The sequence below is a fragment of the Electrophorus electricus genome, chromosome 3 (assembly GCF_013358815.1).
Source record: "Electrophorus electricus isolate fEleEle1 chromosome 3, fEleEle1.pri, whole genome shotgun sequence".
Classification (NCBI taxonomy): domain Eukaryota; kingdom Metazoa; phylum Chordata; class Actinopteri; order Gymnotiformes; family Gymnotidae; genus Electrophorus; species Electrophorus electricus.
In genome coordinates, this window is record NC_049537.1 from 8,457,183 (window position 1) to 8,481,461 (window position 24,279).

The 24,279-nt window shown below is 37.9% G+C and overlaps 1 protein-coding gene and 1 non-coding gene across 2 annotated transcripts; both read right to left on the bottom strand.

Moving 5' to 3' along the window:
• On the bottom strand, positions 1 to 4,775 carry ip6k2b (inositol hexakisphosphate kinase 2b). Its single transcript, XM_027007780.2, has 5 exons — positions 4,156 to 4,775; positions 2,362 to 2,575; positions 2,045 to 2,193; positions 1,630 to 1,805; positions 1 to 1,533 (listed from the first exon to the last, which is right to left on the bottom strand). The coding sequence occupies exons 1-5, from the start codon at positions 4,376 to 4,378 to the stop codon at positions 997 to 999; spliced, it is 1,299 nt and encodes a 432-aa protein (XP_026863581.1). The 5' UTR covers positions 4,379 to 4,775; the 3' UTR covers positions 1 to 996.
• Positions 4,776 to 24,206: 19,431 nt separating this feature from the next.
• On the bottom strand, positions 24,207 to 24,279 carry trnaf-gaa. Its single transcript has one exon. It is a non-coding gene; the product is annotated as a tRNA-Phe (tRNA).

Here is a 24,279-nt window from a genome sequence, read left to right on the forward strand (position 1 = left end):
CATGCAAGACAATACACTTTCTGCAGTGTTTTTTATCACAGCCAAAACAGAATTCTTTATTTAGTTTCATACTGTTGAACAGAGAAAGAAAACAGTGAAAACTGTGACATTAAAATTGGTTCTTATAAATAACTTGTCATAACAGTACACTGTGATGGATGTCATTTAATCCATTAGGATCACCTTGTGTTGAATAGAAATATTCTACTCAATAAATAAAGTTCTCTGCTTATATCATATCTAATAAACTATGGAATGAAGAGGAAGAACCAAAAAGTTGCAAATCATCCAATGTTATCCTTGACCATGGTCTCAGCAAAAATGTTGTCCATATGATCGTTTGTCCCACAAGACACTCTCGTCCCCTTCATGATGTTTGTAAAAGTCTCTTCTCTATGTCTCTTTGTCTCTTGGTCTTTGTAAAGCACCTTAATGTTCACTTTTGTTTATTAAGTATCATTTTGTAGTTACATTTGTGCTACCCAGTCCAAAAAAAAAGAAAAATGTCTTTAACAGCTGCTACAAATAAATTCCCCATCAAAGTATGTTTGTGTGTAAAAACTGTGAGAACAATTTGTTCCCAAAAATTGTCTCTTTCCCTCAAATAGTTCTTGAAACTACTCCTTTCTCTCTCATTCACAGAGGGAGAACCATTAAAAACACAGCAGTAGGGAACAATCCCGAACACGGGGCTTCCTCCATCTTTTCTTCTTAATAAAGAGAGAGACTGGAAACGACTGAAGGAGAGAGGGACCACACTCTTTCACCATAGTGAGATATCACAAAACAAACTAGATTGTGAGTAGTTCCAGTCCCTTCAGCTCCTGAAGGCCACTGACACTCCATGCCCTGTGGCCACTCCTCCTCAGGCATGGGAAAAGCTCTGCAGGGTGATCCAAATATGGCCATCAACCCTGTTAGCATTGTCAGGGCTTCCACAGTAAGCCTGGCATGGCTGTTGCTGTAGTAACACAACACTAGTGTGTATGTATGTGTTTAATCATTACTGTGCTCCTCAAGCTGGGATAGAATGCTAATAAGATTCTGAAGGCCAAAGATGTAACCACTGTCTCCACCTTCATGAACTACAGTGTCCTCTCCGTAATCGCGACATGTTGTGTGAGCAAAATCGATCATCCTTACGTCCACTAATGGGGAACCAGAACACGAGCTGGTGGAACTGTCTCTGCTCTGGGAACGCCCACCATTTGCACCTTCTTCCTCCTCATCATCTTCATCGTCTTCCTCATCCTCTTCCTCTCCTCCCCGAGAGGGGCGGGATCTAGGAGCCGGCAGAGGTGCTCCGTCATAAATAATGAGAAGAGAGGAGGAGAAAAAGCGATAGCTCTCGCAGGCCTCCAGAACCGCACGCATTTCCTTCAGCCTCTGGAGGACGGCTGAGAAAAGCTCTCTGCGGAGAACCCGGCCATCGCTGAAGAACTGACACAGAGCTTCTTTAAATCCTGCCAGACTCAGCTTACGCCCATGGTACTTATTCATAAAAATCAGCTGTCCGGTTGTACTGTGATACACCTACAGGCCGAGGAAGAGGTTTCAGCATTCAGATTTCTTTATCATAGTGAATGTAGCCTACTAATTAGTAGAACATGCCACAGGATTTGGTGTTACCTGCATCCCACAGAGGCGGACTCCTATTGCGGAGGATGTGCTCTGTTGGCATTTACGGATTTGATTGGCTTTCTTTTCCTCTGATGCATCATCCCCATGCTGCTGAGTTCCCATCTTTAGATCCAGAACACATGGAACCCGATATCGCCACGTGAGGTTTTCCAACAGAATAAACTCTAGAAAGAGTCATGGGTTAAAGAAATAATACTCCCAAGAGGAAGCAAAAAGATATGAATGTCTTTGAAGAAAGGCTGCTGTTATTGCCATCTTGTGTGTGTGTGTGAGTGTGTATGTGGTAATATGTAGATGATTTGTATATATCTAGTGTGTGGTTACAGTGTGCTTGGGCTGGAGCTCTGGATGTTCCACACTTTCTAGATTTGGGAGCCATGGTCTTCTCTGCTCTAAAGGATACTGTGCTGGTTTCTGTGTTTGGAATTCTCCTTCATCCTTTGGAGATGCTGCTGGTGGCACTGTAGACTCCAGGGGTTGTGTTTGATCTGGGACGCCACGTTCCCTTTCTCCAGGCTGTAGTACAACACCTCCGCCTTGTCCTCACGATTACTGCTCAGGCACAAGGACAACATTACAAAATGTCTGTCACTATTTAGATATATCTTGCTTGATATACTATATATCAATACCAGCGCTAATCTTGTCAGAATGTTATTGAGCCTATTTTTGGGACAGCCAGTATATATTTGTATTTGTGAAGGAACGTTCCCGGCTCACCTTTTACTCTTCTCCTCTTTGCGGCTCTGTCTTGCTCGCTCATTTTCCAGAAGACCAGATGGTTTCTTCTTCCCCCACTTCACAACCTTGTTCTTAGGTTCTCCATCGGCTAAGGGTTCCTTGTTCTCTAGGTCAGATGAATCACTGTGTAGAGGGTATGCTATTAAGCATAGGTTCCCTTCCTCATCCTCTTCAAAACTGACTGATACCACCCCTACAGGGAGAAAGAGAGAGAAGTAATGAGAAATTTAATGTGAGAATATTTAAGATTAAGTCATCATGTACTCAGTCAAATACATGCAGTTACATTCTTGTACAAATCACCAGAAAGCTCCCTTCATCAGCACAATATTTATACATTATCATCCCACACGTACTTTATACAGACAACATATGAGAAACTTACAGAAAGAGAGAATCAGGTGTGAGTTTTATAGAAACTGTAGAAATTTACAGAAACTATAAAAATTTTAATTAAATATTTGAACATTTAACTATTTAAACTGAGTCATAGTATAATATAGATCAGAAATATTACCACCAGCCTCTTGGCTTAAGGATGAGACACACACACACACACACACACATACACACGCACGCATGCACACATACACGCACCCTCACACACACGCGCGCACGGACACGCGCACGCACACGCACACACACACCATGGCCCTTTGGATAATTTACACTATGTGCCTCATCTTAGCCATAGATGGAGATATACTTTATGAAAAGTAGAGGAAGAACAGAAATGTCTTTCAAAGGCACTATGAGCATGAAGGGGAAAACACATTTATATTTCACAAACCAAGAACGAACAACCAAAACACACCTAAATCTATGGGCAGTGTGTGAGTATGAGGGAAAAAAAATCTGTGACGGACTATAGGACCCTGGGGCCTTCGGCTCACTGCAGTCACATTGATGATGTCACTAGCTGTGATGTCACTTCGTTGCACCACCAAGCACAGTCATGTACTCTCTGCTGCTGAGTCAGAAAAGGTGTATGTGTCTTTTTATGTGAAAGTATTGGTTTGGACAGTATCCTTTTGACAATATCCTTCTTGTGTGCCAGTGCCAAAAGGTATATCTGAGTAGTAATTTGACTGTGTCAAAAAGAGAGGCATAGTAAGACCAACAGATAGAGAGAGAGAGGCTGTGTACTGCATACTTTCTTGATGGTCAAGTTCATTCCATCTAATATCTTTTTTTAGCCCTACCATACACTGCTACAGAGACAGACAGTGCCAACACCTTCTGTTCACCACATGCACCCTGGAAATGATGCCAGTATATGGGTATGTGGTAGATGCCTTAAAATATATATATCAAGGGTGGTAAACATGATGTGCCAATAGAACCGATTAACATAAATCTATCAAAACATGAGTGATTGGCCTTTAAATGTCTTTCATCAGAACTACGTTTTGATTCTGTAACCCAAACTTCCTTGAATAGTACACCTTGCACCCTCTGTGTGTATGTATGTGTATATGTTTGTATGTATGTGTTGCTTGTGTGACCGAGATCCTTATTTCCTTATTATCCTTATCTTTATATTCACTAGAATAAGTATTCACAAAACATCTTATACAAATTGTACAGATTCAAAACAAAGAGAGAGAGAGAGACAGAGTGAGTGAGAGAGAGAGAGCGAGAGAGAGAGAGAGCAAGAGAGAGAGAGAGAGAGAGAGAGAGAGCAAGAGAAACATACAACAAGAGAGAGAGCACAGCAGAATAACAGCACACACGCATGCCTGGTTGTAAAGAGGTTGAGGTGCGCACTATCACCTTTGTACTGTGGTGTGAACCTGCGGATCTCCGGCGGAAGACTCTTGTAAAACTGGTGCTCGCGGGGGATTAGTGGTTTACAGATGGTCTGATCCCCGAAGCGTAGCACACACGAATGGCCTCCGACCTGATGAACGAATGGCTCAAGCATCACTCCTCCTTTCAGCGGCTCTTTGCCTGGGTATCTACACCCCTCCATCAACGCTTCCAAGGCCGGACTCATCCTCCGCACACATCCGTCTTCTTCCAGCTGTCACGTTTTGCTTCCTCTCTTGTGCTGCTTTTCTCCTGGGGCTGTTGTGTTCCTGTTCAAGCTCAAGCACAAAGGGCTGAAGAGAGCAGTATAAGGGAAACGAAAATGTCCTTTTATATATTCACTTTTCTTCTGGCTGAAAGACTCATAAAGTCCATCTGGTGGTGATATTTTTTCATATTTTCCTTTCTCTTTTTGTGTGGCAGGGTAATTCTACACTGTACATTAGAGTCTGTAATGTTACCGTGTCGTTGGCTCTGCTCTCACTGAGAGGTCTGTTCTAGGTAGGGAGGAAAAATATCAGAAGTCGCACTGCTCCACCCCCTTCTCAAGGCTCGGCCAATCAGAATACCACAGCTGTTGTTGGGTGGGAAGCAAGCAAGAAGTGGGAACTGAACAAACAAAGGGTGAAAAGGGGGGGGGGGGAGAGAAGAAAGACAAAGAAAAGGAAGGAAACAGAAACTACAGAGCTGCTCTCATTCCATTCCTAAATTTCTTATTAATCAGCAAGAGTCAGAAAGAGAGCGAGCGAACGAGAGAGAGAGAGAAAGAGAGAGAGAGAGAGAGAGAATAAGAAGAAGAAAAGGGGAAAAGAGGCAGAAAAAGTAAGATCTTATGAAAACGTTTCCAGTAAGACATTACTTAAAGGTAAACAGAAACTCCAGTAGGGATACTACACACTATAAATATATTACCACATTCCCTCTCTCTCTCTCTCTCTCTCTCTCTCTCTCTCTTTTTTCTCTCTCTCACAGTCACACTCACACACACACACACACACACACACACACACACACACACACAAATCAAAAACATCACCACTAGGATTAGTATATGTGATCAATGAGTATCGATAAAAAGTTCAGGACTAATATAGACAAAAAAACAAAATATATAGTGACTATAAACCTGCAATTTAAATTTACTTGGATTACATGGCTCATTACCAAATGCCATTTGGTTCAGAATATTATTGTAAACACACTCCAGTATTCGAATACATATGAATAGAATATTTCAAATGGTTCTTGTGGGCTTTGGAATAATTATGTGCAATATAATTAATTACGTGAAATTAATGATTTTAGGTGCACTGATTTAATAATGAGGCTGTATGTCTATGTGATGGTAATGATATGTAAATGTTACTGTGAAATGCAAAATCTGTTTTTTCCCTTGTCTTTCTTGATTTTTTGAACAGAAAGACAACATGCCAGGGTGTCCAAGCACGTATAAATAAATCAGTGTATATATCTACCCAGTACCCCATGGCATCTATGTTATGGAATCCAGCACAGGTTAATAAGGTCATACATACCAATTACTTCAATTAGCGGTATGACACAATGGCACTTTTGTGAAATTGCTTAAACAGCACAGCAGGAATAGATCTATCCTCCTGATTTCCTAGTAAGTACAACAGAACTAACATCTAGAGTATTGAATTTGATTCAATTTATCATAAATTGTTATTAAACACTGAAATGTGGTGTGTCTCAGTGGTACTCAAATGTTGTCCAGTCATAAAACATTAGTGATGTATTTAAAAGTATAATGGGTTTATGTCACACATCAGAGACTGCACAATGACTGCCCTGCTTGGTCCTCTCATTCCCAGGCTCCACCTTGGGTTCACCCACTTTTCACACACACATGGCTCTAATCCATGGACTCAGTGAAACCTTTATTTTTGCCTCTGTTGTTTTCAGTTTTCTGTAAATCTTGCAATTCCTGTATATACTTCTGTGTCTCTATGTTTCTGCTGGCATTATAGCTAGTAATCTGTCCCCTCTGTTGTGTGGTACTCTTGCTTACTGATATTCAACTGTGATTATGAATTTGCCTGTGTTATGCCTCTCTACCTGTGGGTTCACAGCTTGCTGCCTGTAGCAGTTGTGATTATGGGATAGCCGTAATAAAGCTACCTTACACGTGAACCCTGCCTCTTGTATATTACAGTTACAGTGTGTGTAAGAGAGATAAACAGTTACACTGCCCAATTTTTATGATGCCACCCAATGGTAATGGGGAAGCCTGATAAGACATTTTAAAAACAAAACACATGTATGCATACAGGCAAATACAGGAAGACCTAATGCATGAACAGGGTCAGGAAAATACCCTCTGCCTCTGGTTTTTGCTCCAGGACCTCACCTGCATTGGCAATTACCAGTTGCCACCAGCCTGAATCTGTCCTTGTTCCAACAAATCTGGATGAATACACATTTGATCTGAGTTTACTGGAGCCAGCCATTACTACACTGTGGGGCAGTGAAGTGTATGAGAGGGAGGGGTAGTACTACAGAGATGTGGTATAGGTCACTGCAGCAGAACACAACCCTCTTAGCTAGTGGTCACATTCAGGAACTCCAAACAGTAGGGTCTACAGAGTGGAGAAAATATCACTTATATTGAATGAATTGTGGTACAAACATAAACAAGAGAGTCCACAGTGTGGGCAGCCCACCCAACTTGTAAAAAGTGTCTGTCTTTTTAATATTTATATTAATATAATGTATATCATATATATTAATTCCCTTCCAAACATTGGACATAGCTAACCTAGCTGTTTCTGTATTAATTTTGACATGATCAAAATGACTAACAATCAGCCTCATTATTTTTTGTTCAGTTTTCTGGCTGCATAAATGGACTACTTCATCTGATATAATTTGATGAGTAACTGAAACTCTAGCAACTATTGTTTGGTTTTGTTTGTTATTGCACTTATCATTGTCTGATATACAGTTTAAGCTTATTTTGCACTGCTAGGTATCAGCATTGACTCCTGTATTTCAGCAGAAATCTAGTTCAAAGGTATCTTGAAATCTAACCTACTGCACTAGCTAGGATAGATTTTATGAGTAGATGTCAAAGGCACATTTGTAAGTTACTCTGGATAAGATCATCGGATAAAAGCTGAAAATGTAAATGTAAATTTGTCTCGTTGGTCCACACTGAATTGTAGGAAGACATAATATGATCTCATTGGAATTCCTAGAACAAAATGTCCAGCACTTACTGCAGAAAAGTGTGATTACTGTGCCTTAAAGGATTCCAGTAAGCTCTTACCAAGTAATGCTGACATGGGCTGCTGTAACTGAGTACTGAATTCTAAGGAAGCAGGCCACTGTCATTTATTGCATTATCACACCTCAAAACATTTCTTCTGTAACTGGCCATCAATAGCCTATAACGCTATAATCCTCATCACCATTATCTTCATTACACACATATAATGATTTATGTTCCTGGGAAAGGCCTAGACTTGAGCACATCTAAGAAAAATATTTTATGACCTTAACTTTTTACAGACACAAGTGGAAAAAGGTGTCAAAACAGAGAGATTCAGTACAGCATACACAAAAGACTGATAGGATCTGCAAACACCCACATGCAAAAGCACACATACGCATATGCGCACGCACATGTGCACACACACAAAAACAGAAACACACAAAGACTACTCTTGTTCTTGTTTATAGAACAACTTTTTTCTCACACTGTTTTGCTTGCCTCAGAATCACTGGGTCGTCCAACACCCTATATACACTTATCTTATCTAGTTATTTATATACAACATTGATATCTAAATCATATGCTGGTTTTAAACAATAACAAACCTATCTCATTACAGCACAAAGAGGGACTAACCTCCTTGTTATCATTCATTTTGGGAAATAAGTTTCCAGGGCATGGTTCAACATATGCACTTACAAATATCTGTCCAACATATAAAGTGATTTACAGCATGCTTGCAAATCCAGGCTTCTGAAAACAGTCTGTTACAGGCAGATATTCGCTCACCACATTATTACAAATACCTACCACATATAGTTTGTAGGTGTGTAATTAACATACAGAGGATGCATTTCCTCTCCATCTAGACTCTACACTGGTATCCTACAAGGCTCAGTTGTAGGTCCTCTTGTCTGCACTCACTACCTTGGTGATGAAATTGCCTATCATGGATTTTCTTGCCATGCCATGCTAATGCTACTCAATTAATCCTGTCCTTTCCACCTTGTGACATGTATGTTGCTAGCCACATCTCAGAATTTCATCATGGAAAGCAGCCCATCAACTGAAACTGAATTCCAGAAAGAGTTGCTACACATCCCCAAAGCAACTGGTTCTCAGAGGGATTGTCATCCTTTTTGAGAAATCCTTGGTCACTTTGTGCAAGAATGCAATAAACCTTGGTGTATTTGTGAATGACCAACTTTTTTTTCAGTTCATGTCAAAAACTTGACTTTTCCTTTTCAACATTCAAATAATTAATTTTTTGTCTCTAGGGAGATAGCTGAGGTACTCTCTCTATCTCTTGTCATCTTTAGGCTTGATTACTGCAACTTACTTCTGGGTGATTTTCCTATGTGTGCTATCAAGCCCTTGCAGCTGATCCAGAACACTGCAGCACAGGTGGTTTTCAATGTTCCTATTTTCTCCCATGCCACTCCACTACAGTTTTCCCTTCACTGGCTTCCTGTAGCTGCTCATATCAAATTTAATACTCTGATGCTTACCTTCAAAGCCAGAAATGGACCTGCTCCCTCCTACTTGATGGCACTGGTTGAAACCCAATCTGTATCTTAAGCCCTTTAAGATACAAGTACAGCCTGGCTGTTGTAAATCACTTCGGATAAGAGCCTTTGCTAATTGCCAAATATGTAAATGGAAATGTACAGTTCAGTGTACAGTCCTTTGGCTACACAATTTATTAGTCATCCAAGTTTAAGCCTTCATCAAGCTAGTGTCTGTCCATAGGACCGCATATGATTAAGCATGTACCTGGGGCAGTGGTAGCTCAGCGGTTAAGGTACTTGATTAGATTGGTAATCAGAAGGTTACTGGTTCAAGTCCCGCTACCAAGTTGCCCCTGAGCGAGGCCCTTAACCCTCAAGTTGATAATTGTTCATAATTGTAAATTACTTTCAGTCTGCACAGTAGAGACTGTAGGCGGGGCAGTATCTTCACGCGCTCACTTAACGTGGGACGCAAGGACAACATGACAAAAAATGATGTACATTCACTGATTATCTATATCACTCATAATCAGTAAACATGTGCCTCCATTTCCACCAAGCACATTCTAGTCATTTTTTTTTTCATTACAAAAATATATCAGCAATTTAACTAGCAAAATATTTGACATTTAACGTTAGGAAGCTAGCTAGATAAACTTACATGAAGCATCTTAACCATAGCTTCCATATTAATTCCTTCGAGATGAGATATAAAATTAGTGGCCTGTTATATTTATGTTAGATAATTACAGGATACCGCTCACATTATTTAATTTAATGTGAGATGATGAACAATAATTTAATACTCAACCCGAAGTAAAGTTTGATGCCCATTGCTTCAGAAACATTTCGACAAACAAGGTAGGTTAGCTAGTTTGTTTGCTAGCTGCCATTAGAGGAAATTTATGCTAGCAGCAAGCCACTTGGCTAGCTAGCTACTTTAGCAAACTGAAAAGAACTTGACCCCAAGACATTGCTTTATTTAAAATAAATGTCAACTTGAACTGTCAAGTTCATTAACACACTGAAAGGTAAGCTCAAACTGGTTTGACAGGAGCTAAATTTTTAAGAGTTGCTTTAAAAGAGTGTACTTTATGCACTTACTTGGGTACATTTGCAAAGACAAGAATGTACTTTTACAATGTTATATTGGTCAACATTTCAACCATTACATTTAAAAATTATTTTTACATTTTGTACATTTCGCCACAACCTGTCGAGTGTGGGAGGGTTAATCAAACCCCGATTAACTGAGTGAAATCCCTAAAGATTATCAACGAGTTCCGCTCAAATTAACACATTTATGAAAAGTGGCTCGCAATATATCATTTTCTTTAAGGCTCCACACATCTCTGTGTGAAATCAGTGTTGTCTCCTAATGCTCTCTCATTATTAATATGAAAGTAAAGTGTAGTCCGATATTCCAAAAAAAAAAAAAAAAAAAAAAAGGCTAGCTAGATAGCTACGTAGCTATAAACTAGAATCAGAAAAGTCAATGCAGCAGCTGAACTGAACTCATGGCTTGCGTCAATGCATGCCCGATACTGAGGAATATTTTCTAGACTATAAAGATTAGAAATGTTTCAATGTTATAAAAATGAAGACTTTCTATTGATTTTGTATACTGATGATTATTCATTTTTTATTTTTCTCTTAAAATTGTTACTATTGTGGTGACTATTGTCGGCCAGAGGAGGGCCCAGAGAAATAACAAACACAACGATTTATTAAGTATTTTGGACACTGAGTCCATATGTTTTCAGAATTTCTCTATCAACAATATCTTTGTTATTGTTCCATTATATTTACATCTAGCTGTATATCATTTAGCAGACTGGATCTACCAAAGCTCTTTTAGCTGTCTAATTAGGTAGGACAAATAGATTAAACCTACTTTAAACCCTCAGTGCTCCTGAGGACAAATATTGGCAAAATTCATCCAACTGTACAAGACTGGTTATATTTTAAGTGTATTAACAGCCTTATTTATTAATAAGTAATATATACATATTGTAAAGTTCACTTAAAAAAACTTTAAAAAAGAGTTGAATTCAGCATCAAAAGAACTAGGAGGACCACATGTTTTGTTGCAGTGTTATTAAATGGGTTCTGATAAAGTAATTCACTACTTATGTAGCCTTTTTAACAGATACTTTATTTTTCCTTAAGGAATAATTTTAATGACTACTTGAGTACTTATTATTTTAAAGTAATGCTACATTTACTTGAGTAAAAGTTTTTGGGTACTCTACCCAAGTAGAGTAGTATTTAGTATTTTTAGTGTTTTGAATATAAGTTTGTATGTGCAGTGAAGAGGTGGGTGTGTAGTGTATAAATTGGTGTGTACTTGTGAGTGTGCATATTTCTGCCTAGAGGCCCAGGATTTATTAATCCATTGCTTCTAGAGGACTTGGTTCCTCCATCTTTTTTGTTATGTTTGTAAGTTTTACAAGTTATAAGTCATCAATAAATGACTGAAGCACAGAATAGTATTTTAAGAATCAGTTTTGGGTAGTATAGTCTAAAAAGTATGTTTAGACATGACTAAATCACATTATGTTATGCCCAAATTAGATTGTGATCATGAATATAATATAGAAGATATCTTAGGGAAGAACACTGTATTTGACATTTTTTGTTTTAATTATAACAAAAACTCAAGATGTGTAAAAATTCTGATGATAACCAAATATTGAAATGTATAGTCAATGTTAAAAGTATATGTAAAATGCATTTTACTATATGAAAAATAGAAGCTTTTATCTGTGTGTGTTTGGGGTGGTGTCTTTGCTCTAATTTGTTATATTATGCAAAGTAAAAATCTGCTCTGTTGGTGTTATGGGTGTACTATAATTGCAAGTGTCTCATGTATCTGCTTCCCAGCATTGACACACTTTCTTACTCTCCTGTGTAATCATATTATATGGGGAACGTTCCACTCAAACACTTATTAAAAAGCAAGGTTTGGTACAGCCCAGAATCAGGCCACTCAGGTTCCTACACCACATACAACAATTACAGGGGACATAAGACACCTCTAGTAAAGCACCAGGCAAGTAACACACATACAGATAAAGTCTTTCTGCACTACTTCCTCTAAAGTTGAGAAGTAACTGCTGTAGAGTCGGTTACAGTGGAGGGATTCTACACAGACCTCCCACTCCTTCTGTAAGAGTGATGCTCCCTGCCGTTCCACTGACGTAGGACCATGTGCATGTGTGTCATTCTGCTTTGATAATCGAGAAGCTTATGGAAATCTTTTTATGGTGTAGGTTTGGAAACCTTTTTGTATCCAACTTGAGCACTGTAGAATGGGGAAAAGATTACTTCACTCCTCAAATAACCTCGACTAGCCCAAAGGACATTCTGGAAAACTTGCCACTTATCCAGACACAGATTAAGCCTAAGCCTAAACCAAGAGTTTAAAAAAAGTTTCATTTAGCATATAGAGTTTGCCAGAATGTATTTCTAACCATAATTGAAATATAGTGTCAATTTTTGTACTGATTTGTTTAGCACAGGACACTATTCCACTTTGGTTTGGTTGAACTAGGCTAAATGGAAAAGGGGACAATGAAATTGTATAGCTGTGGAAATCCACAATAGGGCAAGAATTCCAGTAAAACGGACTGATTCTCCATTACAGTAGTTTATGCTATGGAGAATGTCAGATAAGCCTGAAAAATATTAAAATGCCAACTTTTACAGAGCTACCAGAATATAGCTGAGTTGGGTTGATATTTATTCTTTCTGGAATCACATAAACAAAACCATTCAAGGCTAGAGTAATATAAGTAGAGCCTTGCTGAGGGGAACTGTGGAGGGGCAGGTTTAGGATTCAAAGTTCAATAGGAAGCTGCCAAGCATAATTCTTATTTGAATCATTTGAGGTGAAATTTCTGATAAATTTGAGAATTTCAAACTAAAGGAGAGTTGGATATGCACTGGGATACAACTAATAAAAACATTTATTACACAACTGCAACTAAACTGGATTCAGATTTCTCTGTTTATTTCTTCAAGTTTAATAATTGTCTGGCCAGACCCTTCCTGCTTCATGTTCAATCCACTTATATTCTCACTGACTCCCTAAACATAGCATATCCTAACGTCTTCAGGCAAAAACAACAAGAAGAAATCATCTTAGATTTTCTCAGTATACACTCACTTTTCTTGCATTGTAAAGTTTTCAGACTTTTTCAACTCAGTAATCTTTCTGCTGGTCCCCCTGGGACTGTACTTGGGGAACTGTACTTTAATTGAAAACAAGCCTCCCAGCTGTGAAAACATATTGAACATGTGCAGAGAACTGGGCCTCATGTGGCCTTGCAGTAAAGAAGTCTGAGACACAGAGAGTCACTAACATTCACAAAAGGACGTAGCTGGAGGGCTTTCTCTCATAAATCCAAAACCAGTAAATATAAAGGTTTGGATACTAAACAGACTAATCCAAACACACTACAAACACAAAGCACTTGGAGTGCAGACAAATAATTCCACACTACATATACCAAATACAAAAACCATGAGCAAACAAATAAATATCACATTTTCTGATTAAGCTAAAACAGTCTGTTTTAATAAGAAATTTAAACAATCAAACAAACATCCAAAGATAAAGTTCATCCAGTGTTTCTTCCTCTGTGTCTAGCCAGCTGGAATACAGGGTGTTTAGTACATATGTTAAAAGTTCTCAATGTTCTTCAAATACCCTGAACATTATCTTATAGGTGTTGGTGGGTGCGTGTGTGTTTGGAAGTGTTACATAATGTGCCTCAACTATAAATTCACAAGCCAACCACAGGACATTGCAGAGCACAGAGTTTTTGAAGGCAAAATCATGACACTTGTTTGACTGATGGTATAAAATTAGAAACACTGTGGATGACTGCGGTTAACCTTTGCTGCATTTTCAATTGCAGGCAATTTCCTGTTTATCCACCTATCTTCTATCATCTTTATCCATAATTTATTTATTGTCATCTTACAGAATGTTTAACATGTTGGAAAAGAGCTGTAAGTTTTAAGATCATATTCATACATAATTGAGCCATTCAATAACTCCATCTATTGGGTGACAATTTTTTTTTCAACAGTGATTCCTGACAAAGATTCTTTTTAATATGTAGCTATAGTTTCAGAGTGCATAGGAGGATCTGTTCACTCACATAGGGGAATATTGGTGAGGGCAACAGCTGGATTCTCTGAACTGATTCATTTTTAATCAGAATGTCTGTCTGTCCCCACAACAAATATAATCGTTTAACCTTGCATATGCTGCAGAAAACACCCAACACATACAATCTGTATCACTCATGTCTACAATGCAAAACAAAACTCCACTAAAATGTGCAAGAGGATCTGATTACCTCACTAGACATTTAGCACTGTTGTGGCTACCAGTTGTTTAAACACTTGCTGTGAAAGTAACTTGGAGAAACATTATAATGAGGTGGAGAGGAATGGAGTATCCCTGACCCTAGTCTGGAGTCTTTTTGTCTGAGAGCCAGGACTCTGGAACACTTCATGTCTCACTCTTAACATTCCCACAATCCCATTGGTAGGTGGTAAACTGCCTGTTCACCACATATGCTGTCAAAGGCGGGCCAGAAACAAATGTTGAGTCAGCTCAAGTTCACACACACACACACACACACACACACACACACACACACACACACACACACACACACACACACACACACACAGAGAGAGAGAGACAGACAGACACACTCGTTGGCATACACAGACACACTCATTGGCATGAGAGGTCTGGAGGTAAATATGAGGGCAGTTATAACTTCAAGCTTAATTTTAACCACAGCTCAATCTTTAAATCTCTCACTGGCTGTCGCTCCCTGCCACAAACCCACCCACAGGGTTACTGTTATATGTGCTAAAGGGTAAAAGACACAAAATAATACTCCACACTCCTGTTCACTGTACAAAAGTATTACATATTTCACCATCATGTTTATCTGTACTTTGGAGTATAGCTCATGGGTTGAAATATAAAAGACACAGTTAGTGTATAGACATCTTGACAGCTTGATTTTGCATAGAAAGGAAATATGTACATTCCCCAATATAGTTATATAAAATAGATCTCTGACATAGAGAAAACTATGTAGCATATCTAATCAAACAACTACTGATAATGATCAGCCCCCCAAATAAAGAATCCATTTTGCAGCCATTCAGAATATTTATACAGAACATATCATTTTGCATATGTGGTCTATTGATGGCAATATACTTAATCTTGTGCAGTTTTATGTAAATGCATAGTGTAGTTTTATGTTAAGGTTATTGCGTTTATTGCACAGACAGTCTGGTATGCTCCAGTTCTATACTAGTGCTAATGTCTAAGATTGATTTAATCTACCCCTAATGTGCACTATGGCACATTAGTGCTCAGCAGACCTACATTTAACAAAGAGGACAATCTGTACAGCAAGACACAGAAATAAAGCATAAGGGGAAAGAGTTTGGCAGTACCACCCATCAAGTACAGGAAAAACCCCACAGCCCATGTGCATATTGCACTAAAAATAAAATTAGGAATACAAAATGGCACACATACAGTATCTTTCTCTCTCTCTCTCTCCCTCTCTCTCTCTCTCTCTCACTCACTCACTCGCGCACACGCACACACACACACACACACACACACACAGAGCAGATGGGCACTTCGGTTTGACAGAAATTTGATGACACTGCTTTCTCGTTAGTGTGGATGCTCTTCATAACATACTGTGGAGGTCTTCATGTATAAATCTAAATTTACATGATCGCAATGGCAAAATGGCATCCTATCTGCCTCTTATCCTGCTTATATTTTTATATTTATCCTGCTTATATATATATATATATATATATATATATATATATATATATATATATATATTTTATATTTCTTATCCTATTACTGTTTTCATTCCACTTGAAACTAGACAAATCCTTTCTCATTTCTGGGTTTTTAAAATACTAATATCTGACACTCACCATTTTTCTACAACATGCAGAAATTACCATACACATCAAGCAGTGATGTTTAGTACAAACATTGTATTTGCCCCATACACCGTTTCTGGTATAAGATAAAAATCATTCTGTTCAACATTTCCGTAAATTTAAGTGTTTGTTATTTTCCAAACATAAATACATACATTTATTTTATTTTGAAATAATTATAAATAAAGCAAATAAATTAAGCTTATTTTCAGCTGAATACTTCTAATGTCAAAAATGCACCATTTGCAAAGTCAGATTACAACTGTAGATGTGGATAAATAGAGAGTAGTGTAAAAAAGTTCATTTTTAGCCAGTATATACAAGTGATCACTTGCTGATGGCTTGTTTTTTGAACTACTGTGTTATCATAACAGCCCATTTCAAAATGTTTTATTGTAGTATGAAAAATACTGAATTTGATGAAATTTCCTTTAAGCCAATCAAAGCAAGATGAACAAACATTATTACATAACTTATAGGGGGTATTCTATCTGTCAAAGATGAAAGGTAGTGGTTATGTAAACTCTTTATTTCCTTTTTTGGCAAATATTTTCCTGAATGTTAAGTCATTGCCAATTTTAACTTTATATCTAGGTCTTCCCAGCAGACAAAAGCTTCCTGCCTAGGAGACTGTGGAGCAACACATGCTTCCTCTGTGACACATGTAGCCAGACTACACGGCATGTTGACCTCCAGCTTATACAACATTGTAAGACAGCAGAATGTGCTTAGAGCAGAGTGCTAACTGCCTGATTTTGTATATTTTATGTCTTCTTTAACTTATGAACATGAATGGCTACCACATGGTCAGGATTTCAACTCAGATACAAGTGCTAAAACATTTTAGAAATTTTTAATAAAAGAATTTTGATTTCTTGTGCCTCTTGGCATTCTAATTTTTCCTTGAGGACTGACAAGATCCCATCCAGTTCCAACAGCCTCCCTCCATTCATTTCACCCTATGTCTAGTCCCTATCTCTCTCTCTCTCTATACCTCTATCTCTCTCTTCTTAGTCAAAAGCCAGAAAAGCAACACATCACATCATAAAAATCACATAAGACTTAAAAACTCACAGCCAAATGGTATGGTGAGCTGAAACAAATACATAACGATATGCACACACACACACACACAATTATAGTTAAGCAATGCCAGTCATTCCAAATGAACAAAAGGCACGAATTACACAGTTCACATGTCACGTCCTTTCATGACACGAGTCACGTAATAAACATAGCCATCATCTCACACTTACAACCTTTTTTTCAGCCAAATAACATCTCCCATCTGTTGCACCTTCACAGTCCTTGTGAACACACATACATACTACTATATCATATTTCAAATATCAAATACTGTCTTGGGCACAAAACAAATATAGTATGCTATATTTATAGTATGCTATATAGTATGCTATAAACAAATATATGCTTTGATTAGCAGTGAGCTAAACTGTTGTGAGTAGAGGTAATGTCTGAAAGACAACCACGATGTGAAAGACTGAACCTTTATGAAGGTCTTAAACTCAATTTTACATGTAATATGAACATTCCCCTTTTGGAGAAGGTCTTGTACACAGTTTCCATGTGGAGTAAGATTCCCATTTTAGGAGCTTATACCAGGAATAGACATCATAAAAACTTTAGATATTATTGCTCTTATAGTGCTGATACTCAAATTCTCATTTTTCATCACTTGCAATAAACTGCTGTTATTAAAAAGAGCAAGTCTAATTAATTTTGCTCTTATAGTGGTTCTTGAATGCTGCACCAACCAAGTGGAGAAAGTAGATTTACAGAAATCCAAACAGTTTAAAAAACACTTCTTTTTGGAAGATCAAGTAGACTTTTGTGCTCGGTACTGATGCAGTACTAACTCTCAAATATCTGTGTATCCTGTACCAGCACTAATACAATGCTTATATTTATTTTATAACTTTTCTGTTCTAATCATAATGACAGCATTAACTATTTAATTTTCTATTTAGATATTTTAGAAAATGTTTCTGTATCTTCCCCCAGTATTGATTATGATATTGATGGTCCCTATTACCCATTACAGTAATTTAGTGATCCAAGTAGCTTGGATTTATGCACAGATACTAGTATATTAGCATTGGTATTGGTGATTGTTTACATATCAGGCTAACAACAAAAGCAGAAAGAGAGGAAGAGAAACTGAGGTTGAAACCATGTATGTATGTGTGCATGCATTTATGTCCTGGTGTCCAGCAACATGCAACATGCAACAGGCACTGAGGATTTATCCCGAGGAAGTATGTGTGGCTGCAATGACTTTGCACCAAGGGTGCAATCGCCTGGATTGTGTGATGTCAGTGTGCCTCTTAGAGCTGATGCAGTTTGCATGTGTGCAGTGATGAATCAGACTGTAGGCTTTTGGGAGAAGAGCAGATAATTCTTTGATGCATAGGCATATCTGTACTTTTTATATACAAATCTATTGCCTATATCACACACACACACAGACACAAACAAACAAACAAACAAACAAACACAATTCTCCTGTTAATGCCCTCAGGCTACATGGCAATTCTGGATTATATGACAAGTCTTCAGGATTATATTATATCTGTGTGGCTCAGGGTCAGTGTTGCATAATGTCCTGGATGGACCCACTAAAACTATGGATTAAGAGACAGACAAAGAATAGCATGGTGGTATAATAGAGTTAGGCAGATGAACAAAAAGGTCTATGAATAAAAACTTGCAGACTTGTCTGAGAGGACACCAATTTGCCTAAGTAAAGTTATCCTTACAGTAAAGTTTATGTATATTCATATGAACACAAACAACCCCTGTTCTGAGAACATCCAGTGCTGAGCAGGTGAGTGTCCAACAGGTGATTCCTCTCCAGACAGGCCACATCTCCCATTGAGCCTCACACAAATGCACTTTCTGGATCCTGAGTGGCACCAAAAGTCAGACTCAAATGCTCACATACATGCACATACACACAAACAGATTACTTGTGGCTAAGATGCAGCAGCACACCTCAAGGGCTTGAGAACGCTCTAAATTTCAACTGCAGTTCATACAATGAATTAACCAGCCTCTGAGCCACTTTCTCTATTAATAAAAATATCAATCTTTCTCACTTTATCTCAAGAACTTGGTTGCTAGGATCAATATAAAAGTAGAATGTGAGAGTCTGCAGAGTTTTCCTACAGACAGGTCTACTTAGGAAGAGTACTGGGTAGCGATGGGCATCAGCTTTTGGATTTGATGTTCTGTTGTCATGGATACCATTTAAAAAATCTGAAGTGAAATTCTGCTATATTGACTTTCTTAAGGAAAGCCTATGTGCACATTACTTTAATATTATATGTCTACTGCATATCAAATACACTTTAAAACATTTTGTATTTCTTTCACTGGCGCTAGGTTATACTGACATATTACTTTTAAATTTATGGAATAAATGGGTTTTCAGATTTAAAATTTAACTAGAGGTCATGGATAAGCCTAGTTTAGTATTTCACTGGAACCCATCTCAGCAAGACAGAGTCAAAACACTGAAGGCAGAATGAAGCATAAGGACATGCATGACAGCTTGTATGGTAGCAGGCTCTGCTAGGGAATTCTCCACTGGGAAGGAATTCCAAAGCAGTGCTCCCTGGAAAGGGAATGCTGCAATTTAAAGAAAGTGTACTTTAGGAATTAAAAATGCTGCTTAAAAATCTACAATATGTGACTATGAGCTACTAAGTTTTGAACTGAATGGGCACATCTGCCTTGTCTACCATTTCTAATCAGACCTTATCCACCCATCTACTTGCTGTCCACTGTTATCCTGCACTGACTTTTCACTTCTTGACTTTCTCTTGGTTCCTCTGACTTGAGACGTGGGTCAGAGGGTTCAGTTTAAGAGGCAGCAGCTCTAATGTAAGGACTAGAATCAATGGGTTACATTCGCCTACCATAAGACCATTAAATATCACAATTACTCTCAAAAGCTTAAAAGACACACATGAAAGCCAGAAAGCACAGTTTCTAAATGACCTCTGTCCTTCCATGCACTGCATTACCTCCATCAGCAGACATGGAGATAGATAAAATGACAAAGCAAGAACACAATGGTGTGAGAAAGCCTGTTTCTTTACATAGTTCATGACATTTTGGTTTTGAAGACTTAGTAGCATAATGTCTGTCAATTTTATAATAACAGTTTAAAATGTGGGTGTGTGCAACTAGCAGGTCACATATGTGATTGTGGTTTTCTGTTACCTGTGACAGGAAGGTAGTTGAAAGTAAAATGACTCACAACTTTGAACTTTTTTAACTCCCATAATACATGTGTCCCAACCACTGATCGGTACTATAGAATGTAGTCTTCTCAATATATTTGACATATACCAGCAATCAGAAACAAGTTGGGGTTTTTCCTGAGTTAATTAAGAAACAATAGATGCAATAAACAACAATACGGTTTTTAAGTTTTTGGAATTGTGAACAAAAATATTAAACAAGTCATGGTTGCTTTTTTAAGATAACAGTCAGTCTGTTGTGGATTTAAATGATAGATTTTTATTATCTGGACTTAAAACTGCATAAGCCTACACCCCCTGATCAAGATTGCTCAAAACCCGAATATTTTAGGGGGTCAGTTGACAAGACCACAGGGATCTTCAGTATCCTATATGTAATTCATTGGGATATTTAAAAAAAAAACTAAAAAGTTATTGAATGGAAGTCCAGTTAACCATAACTTTTTAAAAATATTTTGATATATAATTTGAAAACATGTTCATCGTCTCCCCTCAGAAGAGCAAAGTTCCTAAAAAACAGGTGCAAGTGGCCTCTGTGTGTGTGTGTGTGTGTGTGTGCAGGGTAATTTTAAGCAGCTAATTAAATATCTTAGCAGAGGGCAGGGCTCTTATTAGGACAGACAGTAAATTATAGTCTTTTATATGTCACATTTTAGTGGGTCAGCCTCTCATGTGTCAGTAACTATGTCTCCTATCTGTCTGCAACTTTGTGTGTCTTAACATTTACCTTTAAGATGAAAACTGTTTATTATCTGATCCTCAACTACACCACCTTACAGGGTGTGACAGTAAAATCAGAACCAAACCCTACATGTGCATGTTAACAGATTAAGTACCCAATGACAAATGTTCTTACTTTACAAGCCTGTCGTTTATATTATTACTCCATGTCAGCGTATAGTACATTCTCACCTTGTGTCTGCCTGCTGGCTCAGCCTTAGCATGTTCACTTGAGTGTGAGAGGAAGGTAGAGGGGAAAGATCACTAGGGGTATTTTTTTCTAAAGGTGTTTATTTTTTTCAGGCAAAACATGAAAACATTTAAACTTGACTCATGTCACTTTTTTAGTCTTAAAGAAAAATAAGCCATTGTGCAAATATATTCTTCTGCAACTCCTCCAAACACACACAAAACCACAAACACAAATGCAATCCAATTAAACAGTAAGATATGAAATTTAAACTCTTCTCATTTAAAGCTATTTTCTGTGCACTGGAATTATTCAGATATTTGTATGTCTTTTATTTTCTTTTTCAGGAGTACACAGAAGCTACTACAACACCACAATAAGATAAAAATACACAATGCACCAATAATGCATCAACAATAATTTGTTAAAATTATTGTTTATGTCTGTGGTACACAGGGTGCTAAAATACATGCCTGGAGTTAATATCAATGTACCAAAGTAAATAAACAGAGATACTACACACACACACACACACACACACACACACACACGCACACACACATATAAGTGCTAGGTCATGGATCTTGTAGTAAATATTAAGGGCCTGCTTAATTGAGCATTATGACTGACAGCCATACAATGTGGCATGATAAGTCAGTCAGTGTTGAGCCACATTATTCACGCTTGCTGGTTCCATATACACTGCATAGTGATAGCCTCTTCTTTATATATATCATTAGCCATGTTTATTATGACTAGCATGTGTTTTCTACTAGTCAAACGATTTAAAGGAAGTGATATTCCTTTAAATCGAAGTTAATATCCCTATAGGAGTTAATATATGTTACAACAATTAAATAAGTATTATGGTGCAAACACATACACACATGCACTCCTCTCTCTCTCTCTCTCTCTCTCTCTCTCTCTCTCTCTCTCTCTCTCTCTCTCTCTCTCTCTCTCTCTCTCTCTCTCTCTCTCTCTCTCTCTCTCTCTCTCTCTCTCTCTCTCTCTCTCTCTCTCTCTCTCTCTCTCTCTCTCTCTCTCTCTCTCTCTCTCTCTCTCCCATACACGTGTCAGGGACAGAATCTACTCCAGGAACTTTCAGTATTCATAAACTAAAAAACTTACACATCTCCAGGAATGGCATATGCCCTTAGAGCTGTCATGCACAAATATGCATTAAACATATAATATCTACATACCATATCTACTTCATGTTCTTCATTTTACAGACTTTTTAGCAGGGAAGTTTTTCATTATGTAACATTCCCAAACAGATCACACATGATTGAGGTTGGCTTGCATATGCTGCCAGAGTGTGGTGGAAAATAACAGATTGTAACTTTTCTCATAGTCATTAACACAGATTATAACTCTCCCCTTAGTCATTAACACACAAATCAAAACTCTTCCATTGTCCCTACTTCCCACATAACCAATTGGTGCTCTTTGTAAAATGAAAGACAGAAAAAGATGATCTGGGTTGTCACCGCGGACATACAGTCTATGTAATGCACCTTATTTACTAGGTTACAACATTTAAACACATTGTACATTTGTGTGCTCTAGTATATTTGTCTTGAGACCAAATAAATTTACTTTTACTCCATTACATTCATCTTCATTTGACAACCTACATGTTCAGTTGTTTAGCTAGCTAAGCAGTCGCCATTTAGCGAATGGTGACACATGTAGCTAGCCCGCCGGTCTAATCGGTCGCGCGGTTGTAATTGTAGCGAGCGAACTAGCTAGCCAAATACCTGATGTAAATTGTGTAGTTATCTTGGACCAAAGTAGTGTTTTACTTAAGAAATTCTTTAAATTACTACTTTTAGTTCTACTTGAGTCATTATTTTAAAGTAATATTTTTACTCAAAAAGTGGTGTGTGTGTGTGTGTAGGAACACACACACACACACACACACACACACACACACACACACACACACACACACACACACACACACACACACATATATAGTTTTCCACAAATGAACTAATCCTCATCTCAGTATGTGCAGTAAAAACCATTGTAAAAGTTAATGCACTTTCTATGTGTTGAGGCCTTGCTGACTGCTCCTTCTAACCAGCTAGAGCTAGGTCACTTGCATGTTCTCTAAGCATTTTTGCTCAATTACAGTAACCAGACTAACAGGGTGGAGAAGGAGACCGTGACAAGGTGGCAGTTTTTGATCACCACAGTGAATTTTGTGGTGGCCACAGTAAGCTTGTAAGGCTTTGCGGCTTACCTTAATACTACCTTTAGGATTACTGTCCCAAGTTGCTACTACAGCAGAATTCAATCTAAAAATGTCACTACAGTTACAATTTCAAAGTTTCCTTTTCCTTTTCAAAGGAAAAAAGTTATGATTTAAACTACTTTTCAACTGGCTCCTCCTACTACTACTAAGCACTTTACTTGCACAGCTGTTGAAGTAACCTCTGTCTGAAATGTCCTGTTTCTCTGGAAATTGTATTTCACTAGAATTTTGAACATCTATATCGATCAATCTATCTACATTTATAACTAGTATATATGAAGGGAAATTGCGTAGATTTATGTAACCCAATGCTTATAAGATCTTTAGTCTTCCACCGAGATCCAGAAAATTCAGGAATATGCTGCTGGGCTGCGTGTTCCATGTGTTCCAATCACAGACCGTATCGTATATAGTCTGTGGTTCCTTTGCTTTCTGCAGCGCTTGTGACGTGGCCTGTCAAGTTATTGTCCAATAGCGGCCTCTAGTGAACAAGAATAATAGAAGTTGCAAATTTCTGCTGTGTACCAGGTAAAGTTAGTATCACACCTCCACAGATTGATACAGTTTAGGCATGCATTTATGTATTCTAAAAATCTAGAAATCACGCAGTGGTAATCCTGAATACATGGTTTCTGTTATAATTTTTCTTGTTATTATATTATTAGTATAACACGTCTTTTATCAAGTTTTTTCACAAGATTTTGTAACAGTTGTATATCATATATTCATACACAGAATATGGAAAGTAAAACCGGTTGCTAACCGGAAGACGCCATAATGTTAAAAGAGTTACTAAAGTCTTTGCCGAAACCCGGGATCGAACCAGGGACCTTTAGATCTTCAGTCTAACGCTCTCCCAACTGAGCTATTTCGGC

What these genes read in the sequence shown, in the direction of transcription:
- ip6k2b (XM_027007780.2), bottom strand. Translation starts at nt 4,378, where the DNA reads ATGAGTCCGGCCTTGGAAGCGTTGATGGAGGGGTGTAGATACCCAGGC. An exon ending in GTTCACACCACAGTACAAAG is followed by an intron (nt 2,576 to 4,155) that starts GTGATAGTGCGC and finishes TTCTCCCTGTAG; the next exon opens with GGGTGGTATCAGTCAGTTTT. An exon ending in AAAGAGGAGAAGAGTAAAAG is followed by an intron (nt 2,194 to 2,361) that starts GTGAGCCGGGAA and finishes GTGCCTGAGCAG; the next exon opens with TAATCGTGAGGACAAGGCGG.